The following is a 9,241-nucleotide window of genomic DNA, read 5'->3' on the forward strand; positions in this document are numbered from 1 at the left end:
GTTTATTATTAGCAATGTTCTTCCGACGTCTGATTTCTTTTTAAAAAATGCGTTTCTAAAGTGCACAAACTTTTGGGATTGACTTTATAGCCAATACATCCTTAAATGATTCTGATTGTATCAGTTTTACTACGAGATCTTGTATATTGTATAGCGTGAACTATTGAGGAGATCCCGTACACTTTTGTGTCCCGAGAAAGAAGTTGTGCAAAGCGAGCGAAGCGGTAACGCCGGCTAAACCGTGTTTTTCTACACCAGGTCGCTGAACCATGTACTCACATACTTAGCTGTCCGCAGTTCTGCGATGCGACTGTGCCTTTCATTATTGTGCGAATCGATTGCAAAACCGATTGATAAACACAATTCGAAACGATAACGAATCTTCGGTGTCAAAAGGGAACGCAAGAAATTCGCTCGGAAATTTTTTAACAGAAGACCAAATATAAACCGTAAACAGTCGCACATTCGCTAAGAACGAGTCTATGTTTATGTGTCAAAATACAATGAATTAGTGCTACTGGTATTAGCTGTTAGTTTGCATAGAATGAGAAGACATCACATAGTGTGTACACTAACGAGCATGCGGTCAACGTGTGTTTTGAAAACAGATAAAAATAGGCAGCACTAAGCAAATTCAAGCGTTGTACTATTATATTGACATTGTTTAAATCGTAGGGTCGACTTCACAAAATATTATGCCTTTTCAAAGCCTACACGAAATACATATTGATCATAGAACGTATAAATTTGCCCTGTTTTTGGTCGATGTTCCTTTTGCTTCATAGTAGCTACTATCGACGTGACTCACTATAATGTCATACACGAATCGCGTTACTTTCACAGTGGAATCAACTGTTTCCTTCGGCCAGTAAGAATGAGCATTAGCAAGAAAGTAGATCGCGGGAAAATAACATAGGATCTGCGTCTACATTATTCACATTCTGCTCCCACTGTCTACGTCCACGAATAAGTCTGTTTGAATTACACAAGACTGAGTAAAACTCTTCAAGTATCGAAGACGCAAGATAATTGAAAATAATCCTCAACTTTAGGATGTTAGATTATTGAACGTCAGATAATTATTTCACACGGTCGTGCTCCATTAATTGCAATACGATTACGACCGATGGTACATGTAAAAAATATTTGTTATGTTCGCAGAAAGTGAACAGGGTTCTTGGGAAAGTGGATTATCGTACGAATGCCGGTCACTTCTTTTCAAGGCTCTGCACAACTTGATCGAACGGTGCTTATTATCGCGGGATTTCGTTCGCTTAGGAAAGTGGTTCGTACAACCTTATGACGGATTCGAAAAACACCGTTGCAGTAGGTACGTTCTTATATTTCGGAAATTGTTTCGATCAGAAGATCAGCAGTCGATCCCGTCCGGTGGCCTTTTACGTGTTTATTAATTTCGTTGTTGTTTACAGCAGTCACTTGTCGTTCTCATTTGCATTCTTTGTCCATGGAGAGAGCACCGTCTGTGCAAGCGTGGACGTCAGGCAGCATCCCGCTGTACGGCATCTCACGAGGACTTGTTTACAACGTACCCAAACCTCTCAATCTGGTGTTAAAGGTAAACAACTGCGAACGATCGTTCATTTCACTGGCAATTTTACACGGAATCTACCTCACGTCTGAATTCTCTGTCGCAGTGATCCTAGCTCCTTACGGACTAGCGGGCACGTTGACTGGACCCGTGGGACGTACAGACAGTCAACTCCTCGAGGAATGGAAACACTTTTACCCGATTAACGGCAGCAGCGTAGAAGCGGGACTTCCGCCCCTGGTAGAAGTGCTCGTCGGCGGCGTTCGCATGCGTTATCCTTCTTGCTACGTCCTGGTCACCGATATGGACGACACTCCTCCCGATACTCCTCTCTCTCCTCCGAGCAGTCCCGCCAGCTGCGAGCATCCCCTCCTGGGTCAACAGGAGCTACGAGCAGCCACGGAACTCCCGGAACGCGTATGGGCAGAATGTACTTTGGGCTCACCGATTTCTACTTCCAAAACAATCGAATCTTCCACGGAACCTGGAACCTGGACGTTCAACGATCCAACGCAAAAGTCTTCCTGTACCTGTTCGAAGTAAGTGAAGCACCGTACCACGTACCGAATGATCAGCTGTTACCAGTTATACCTCTTCTCAAAAATAATTCATTCAGAGATATTATTATTTAGAAGAGAACTGTTCCGTATTCACTGGAAGAGGCACAGCTTGTGACAGCTGCCGGGCAATTAGTAACCACTTCGTGCAGTATTAAGTTCGAGTACATGCAATAAATCGATTAGATTCTTATTGAAGTTTTACGATATTATTTTCTGTGCACATTCGTTAGATGTAGCAGTAAATGTATATCTCTCAACTGGTGTGCTATGTATATCTGATAATGTTTAAAATAATAAAATTATTTATTCTGTATGCATGTTGGCACAATTTACAAAACGTAGATCGTTTAAAATATTTCAGTGTAGGTAGTAATTTTTTTTTTCAATGGCTGCTGTGATACGTGTGCATGTAAATTTAGTTTTAGAATGGCTCGAGTGCAATCGTTTTCTAGAACGTCGGCTATCTTATTTGTGTGATAGAACTGTATTTCTCGTACCAGGAATAGTTTCACGACCAAAAACGTAGATTGCATAAAGACAAGAGTTTTTTTTTTAGTAAAATGAAATGTGTACAATTAGAAATTTGGTATTTGAACGAACGACGATTGAAAATCGTGATTGGAAAAGAAGCAAGTTTAATATGAGGGTATAAAAGTGAAAAGCTAGGGCCTAGCTAGCTGCCAGGTTTTCTATTTCTGTTCCTACTGCAGTTGCTTAAATCGATGAAATTGGAGTAATTGTGGAATCTGAGTAGAAGTATGAGAGAAACGAGATATTAAATGAATCGGTTACAGGTATGCGACCCCCGGGGGTTGGAAAAGCTTGGCCTCCTCTCAGGTTCAGAGGGAGAGAGTAGACAAAGGTGGACGGAGGGTCGTACCGTTTCATCGACGCTCTACCACCCAGTGGGATGCTTGTCCCTCTGTCCCTGCTAATGCCCCCAGGTGGGTAATCTCTGCCCGATACCAACGAGAAAGTCATTTGCATTTCTCTTTTTTTTTTATCACATTCCAATTAATCTCCATCGACGATGCCAATACCATACATATGTACTATACGATCGTTACAGTGCCATAACATCATCTTGTGATTCATATCGCTTTATCAAAGCTCAGCTATTTATTACATACGCGTAGTCGTACCGAGAATAACTTAAACTTAATTGCACGAATAACACATTAATCAAACATCGTTGTGCAAATATTATTTTCTTATCCTGGGGAGGGACTCGATTTTAAACAAAATATGTACAAACATTAACTGAGTTCAAACGTGTACATACATGCGAACCAAGGACTCGCTAAATACGTAACAGAGTTTATCTGTGGTGTACAAAGCTAATATCGTTAGAAAGAAAGAGCTAACATATCGAATGGAATCTGTCGCATACGTAATTATTAATATAAACTGTAGTAAGTATATCTACATGCATAACTAGTGAATCGGAGTATGTTAAAGATCGGACGAGTTTTCAAATTCCAGCTTATTCGTTTCTATACTAGATAATTTAGCAGAGAACTTGTCATAACAATTGTCCGTATTAATTGTCGTTTCTTCTTATTGCTCTTTCCTCTCTTTTAGTTTGCCTTCTTCAACGTTCCCATCAGTGCTTTGCATGTACGTTTAATTGCACTGTTGTATTACCTTTCTCCATAGACAAGTGTTTCTCCTTGATCTTGAGTCAACATTTATTCTCCCAAATCGATCTGTCCCTTGTGTTACCAATGATAACACAGAAAAAAATGGACCTAACAAAATATAATCGATAGACGTGTGAGAATAACACAAGGGACAGATGAAGACTAATACAACTGACTACATCATGCTTTACATATTATCCACGGTTTTCTTTGTAATTTTCTCAAGTAACGAGGTGGTAGAAAACAACTGGGTCATAAAACATCCATGCTATGACAGTTCGAATATTTTTTTTTTGCATGAATCAGCTTTTCAGCATCGATTTATATCCATCAAGTTAACAATTATTGGGTGAGTGCAAAAGTTCTTGCCTGATGTTCTTTAGCTACTCGTTTGTAGAAATCAGCCTCAATCAACGGTGTCTGAGATTTCTGACTGTAAAAATTGGGCACGATCTTTCGCACTGATTTAATAAATACATTATCAGTATTAGAATAGAATGCGTGAGCGGTGAAGAAGATAATTAACTTGTGATTGTGTTTTCTCCTTGATTCGAGTAGGACTGTATTGAACCGAACAGAAGCACCGAGCACACCACCGGGCGGACCTCTTTCTTACTCGAGGGGACCACCAACAGGAGGAGACTGTCTACCAGTTCCATCCGTTGGCTCGCCAGGTTCCCCAGCACCCTCGCCTCTTCCAACTCCACATTCCGAGCCAGCGTCGGTTCCTCCGGCAGAACCTACAATGCCTACCCTCAGTCCTCAACCACCACCCAGTCACACGAACACTGCCCCGCCGTTAACTCCTTCCCAAGGCCCGAAGTCGACCTCCTCCGCGTGCAATAACCAAGCGCATAGTCCAGCACCTGGACCAACATTGAAACGACCAGTCTTAGCCTCTAGAGAATGCGAGGATATATATTTAGAAAACGAACAGTCGTTACCATGGCTGTACGATTATTCGACGCAGGAAGCGTGGCTGAATCATCCTGTGAAACGTTTTAAAGAATCGCATCAAACCAGCCCGATGAACGCGCGGAGCAAAAATCTGTATCCACCGATGAACTCTCAGGTTCCTCAATTACAAACGCCGAAGCTAGAGATTAAACAGGAACCTAACGTCAACGTAGTAAGCAATTTTTAATCTGTGTTCAGAAATCATTTGTTGCCCGTTTTTTTTGTCACGTGCCGACGTTTGGTAGGGAGATTGCATCGGAAGAAGAACGGACCCTTACGAGTTCGACGCTGCAGGCGAAGAAAATGGTACAGGCGTCGATGGGCTCAGACGGCAGAGGGACGATCCTACCAAACCGTCGTCTCTGTTCACCAGCGAAGGTCTCCAAGCATCTTACAAAGATCTGGATCAAATCTTCGACAATTCCGATCCCGATACTTCTAGCGATGAAACCGTAAGTTCCGTTTTTATTCAACGCGTCGCTATTCCCATTATCAGTGAACATGAATCACTGGGTGATGTTGACAGAATTTGAACCAGCTTCAAGTACAAACCCCACCGGAGTCAAACAGATCCGGCGGGCTGCACGAAGAAACCAGAGTAGACGCCGGTAACAGACATAACAATCGGGGCGTGGGCGTGTTACGGCCAGAGGAGCTTTCGAAGATGTTCCCGACACCGCCATCCCTAGAGCATAATCCCGTCGCCTCACCTTGTCAGCTGAACGACTCTTTAATGGACCAGACGGAACTCTCTGTACCTCAACGACCACTTAGGCATCTACCCGACATCTATCCGAATATGGGATCCCCTCAAGAAGAGCCAATCGAGGATTGGTCCTACGTGTTCAAACCCCCGACTATTTGTAAGATGGTTGGTTCTTCCAAGTATGCTCCTTTGACGAATTTGCCTAGCCAATCTCTACCGCCCGTTACACTGCCATCGCACTGCGTGTATAGACCTTCCTGGCAGTGCAATCCTACTTCGAACAATACAGAGAAACCACTTCCGCCGACCAGACCCGGTTCGGTCCAGCAGCAACCCTGCCCTCCGAGCCCGGCACCGCTGGGAGTGCCGTATCGATCGGCGACCATCTCCGGAAGACCGCCGCCGCCGCCTTACGATCAGCCGAGTCCAGCGACGTCCACCACGTCTTCGTATCTAAACAAGAACTTGAACAGCATCGAGGCGGACACGCCAGGGCCCGCTCGCGTCCCAGAATCGAACTCTCTCGTAGTGAATATCCTGTTAGGTGACACCGCGCTTAATATCTTCCGCGATCACAATTTCGATAGTTGCAGTCTTTGTGTGTGCAATGCAGGTCCTAAGGTTGTCGGTAACATTAAAGGTGCCGACGCCGGCGTTTATCTAACGCACTCGTGGTCGGGCGGGGCACTCTTTCAAGACGATGATCAAATCAAATGCAGTTGCGGTTTTAGCGCGGTCGTCAATCGCCGGCTGGCTCACAAGGCCGGGCTGTTCTACGAAGACGAGATGGAGATCACGGGCATCGCGGAGGACCCCGCGGAGAAGAAGAAAACGTCGTTGGTTACCATCGCCTGCGGTGGTGGCAAGCCGTTAGAAGATCTAGACATGATACCACCTAATGTGTTGGAATTGCTCAGAGAACAGTGTTTGATCGTGCAGAGCTCCGCGAGTAGTCTTTACAGAGCATCGAGGATTTACGCGGCTACGAGAAGCTACCCGACCCTGACGCCCACCGTGAATATGTTGGAGTTCAACGACGGTAACGAAGTATCACTGGCGGCACTCGATCAGGGTAAAATCAACGGTACGCACAACGAGAGGACTAATCGCGTGATCGGTGTGCATCGGTGGGTGTTTCTCAGAGCGAAGGGTCCTCAGTGCAGTGGTGATATCGTGCGAATGATGAGAGCGTTGCAACCGCTGTTGCAAGACGCGGTGCAGAAAAAGTGCACCACTCGAATGTGGGAGGCGCCGTACACCGTGAGAGGTCCTTTGACCTGGAGGCAGTTCCATCGTCTGGCCGGTCGCGGGACCGACGACCGCTGCGAACCTCAGCCAATACCCGCGTTGGTCGTCGGATACGATCGCGACTGGCTGTCCTTATCGCCGTACGCTCTCAGCTACTGGGAGAAACTACTGTTGGAGCCGTACTCCGGGCCGAGGGACGTCGCCTACGTCGTCGTGGCACCGGACAGCGACTGCGTCATCAACAAAGTGAAATCGTTCTTCCGCGAATTATCGACCACGTACGAAGTAAGTGAATACTCGTCGAGTCGTTTACAGTTCGTTTCGATCATAAACGATCTGATTTCCTATCTAGATTTGTCGACTGGGAAGGCATACGCCCATCGCGAAAGCGTTGCGCGATGGTATTCTTCGCGTAGGAAGATCATCCGTGCAGAAGCAAGTGAAACAACCGATCGATGACTGGTTTAAACTTTTAGGAGAGAACCAATTAGGCGAACTGCTGCGATTATACGCTCAAGTTTGTAACCATCGATTAGCTCCGTATTTAACGCAAGTCATCCAAGATCGAAGTTTATTAGATCCGGGAGACTCGCAATCGACCAAACAGCAACAGCAACAACAACAAACTACTGCTATTCCCGTTACCGATACAATGCCAGCTACGCCTGACGTGATGACCAGCAAACCTGAATCCGTCGGTACGTTTAAACGTTGAGAACAATTATAAATCTTGTCTAATGATCTTCGGTCGAGTGTTGGACGATGCATGTGAAATTGTTGGATGTTTAGAAGGAGAAAATCCTAGGAGCGAAACTCCATCGAACACAGGAGCAAATTCGAATTCCAATACTGGTAATACGACGCCAACTTCGCAACCTACCACGATACATACTAGTACCACGACGGGGCCCGATGAAGAGGAAGTTGAGCCACCAGCCGTGGTCGTTTACTTGGTGGAACCTTTCTCGTTGGGAGGCCCCGAGGATCCTGACCGTCGCAGGCTCGCGATTCTAGCTCTATTACGCGCATATTCCGCAGCACTTAACAGCATGCCAGAAAACATCAGATCCAACGTGAACGTTCAGGTATAAGAGAAATTTGTATTTCCTTCAGAATTATATTTAACAATTCATATTTACGATCTGTATTAATCTGTATTTTAGATAATATCCTTGGAGAGCATAATGGAATTAGGTCGGGCCAGGGAGAGGCGCAAGATACAGGACGAGATGAGGGCCTTGGCGTTAAACGTGTTTCTGCAAGGCCGTCGGTTGTTAAACCATAACTCCACGGTAAAAAGTCTTACTGGCTTTGGTACCGCTGCGGCAGCAGATCTTTTCCTTAAGAGTAAAGACGTAAGATCCTATTTTGTATCTCTAGTGTTCGATCATCTCCCCACCCTGATCAGAGATTAAACGTTTCGGTCGCGTTGTTGCCGCGTAGTCGCCTGCCGTTTGTCAACGATAAAAACGTAGCGAGAAATAAATGATCCGTCACTCGATCATTTTCAGTCTTATAGTAATACTCTTGCAACTATACATCAGGAACGAAACCGAGCCCCGTACCGGCTGTACGCACCGGCCTACGTTCTGGCTCCTCTTCGGGCGAAGAGCGAGGCACCGGAATCTTTCGGCATCGCCGGACAGGAAGAGTGCGCGGTGCTGTACCTAAGCTACTGCCTCAGCGAGGATCAATCTTGGCTGCTCGCGGTCGCCACCGACGATAGGGGCGAGATATTCGAGACGGCTACCATTAACATCGACATACCCAACAGGAAAAGGAGGAAACGCGCTTCGGCCAGACGAATCGGGTTGCAGAAATTGATGGACTTCATACTTAGCGTGATGTCCCAAGGTGTAAGTATTAAGGATGTATTGGCTATACAGCCAATCCCAAAAGATTATGCACTTTAGACACGCATTTTTTAAAAAGAAATCAGACGTCGGAAGAACAATGCTAATAACAAACAACAACAAAAAACTCGATTTTTCCGAGATTTTTCCAAGGGGTACCCCTTCAGATTTTGCGAAATTTTCGTTTTTGGCCAATAACTCCCAAACCCTTGGAGATACGGAAAAATTGCATATGTCCATCCGTTTGGAAGTTATTGGCGAAAAACAGAAAAACAGTTTTTTGCGAATATCTCGTTAACTATTGACACTAGCGAATTCTTTTTGCACAGAACTTGTAGATCTCGTCGTCCCCTACGAAATGAGCCTAAATACGTCCTCCTACGTCCATCCGTTCGGGAGTTATTGAGGAAAAACGAAAAGTCTTTTTAAAAGTTCACAGTTTCGACGAGCGAATTGCAAAATCTGAAGGCGAATTCGCCCGTCGAATCTGTGAACTTTTAAAAAGACTTTTCGTTTTTCCTCAATAACTCCCGAACGGATGGACGTAGGGGGGCGTATTTAGGCTCATTTTGTAGGGGACGACGAGATCTACAATTTCTGTGCAAAAAGAATTCGCTAGTGCCAATAGTTAACGAGTTATTTGCAAAAAACTGTTTTTCTGTTTTTCGCCAATAACTTCCAAACGGATGGACATATGCAATTTTTCCGTATCTCCAAGGGTTTGGGAG

General features: G+C 45.0%; 1 protein-coding gene across 3 annotated transcripts in view; it reads left to right on the forward strand.

The window, feature by feature from the left end:
• skd (mediator complex subunit skuld) overlaps nucleotides 1-9,241 on the forward strand; it is a 21,171-nt gene that overhangs the window by 7,209 nt on the left and 4,721 nt on the right. The window contains exons 3-13 of one of the 3 annotated variants that reach the window (XM_018020447.2): nucleotides 1,162-1,330; nucleotides 1,431-1,576; nucleotides 1,656-2,088; nucleotides 2,904-3,053; nucleotides 4,308-4,878; nucleotides 4,952-5,158; nucleotides 5,233-6,945; nucleotides 7,013-7,358; nucleotides 7,450-7,745; nucleotides 7,824-8,015; nucleotides 8,205-8,516. In XM_018020447.2, the coding sequence (XP_017875936.1) occupies nucleotides 1,162-1,330; nucleotides 1,431-1,576; nucleotides 1,656-2,088; nucleotides 2,904-3,053; nucleotides 4,308-4,878; nucleotides 4,952-5,158; nucleotides 5,233-6,945; nucleotides 7,013-7,358; nucleotides 7,450-7,745; nucleotides 7,824-8,015; nucleotides 8,205-8,516 (4,535 nt within the window). The remainder of the gene's footprint in view (nucleotides 1-1,161; nucleotides 1,331-1,430; nucleotides 1,577-1,655; nucleotides 2,089-2,903; nucleotides 3,054-4,307; nucleotides 4,879-4,951; nucleotides 5,159-5,232; nucleotides 6,946-7,012; nucleotides 7,359-7,449; nucleotides 7,746-7,823; nucleotides 8,016-8,204; nucleotides 8,517-9,241) is intronic. The other 2 variants (XM_026811572.1, XM_026811573.1) reach the window with 2 other exon arrangements.

The sequence above is a fragment of the Ceratina calcarata genome, unplaced genomic scaffold (genome assembly GCF_001652005.2).
Source record: "Ceratina calcarata isolate Rehan_Ccalc_2016 unplaced genomic scaffold, ASM165200v1 scaffold226.2, whole genome shotgun sequence".
In the NCBI taxonomy this organism is placed as follows: Eukaryota; Metazoa; Arthropoda; class Insecta; order Hymenoptera; family Apidae; genus Ceratina; species Ceratina calcarata.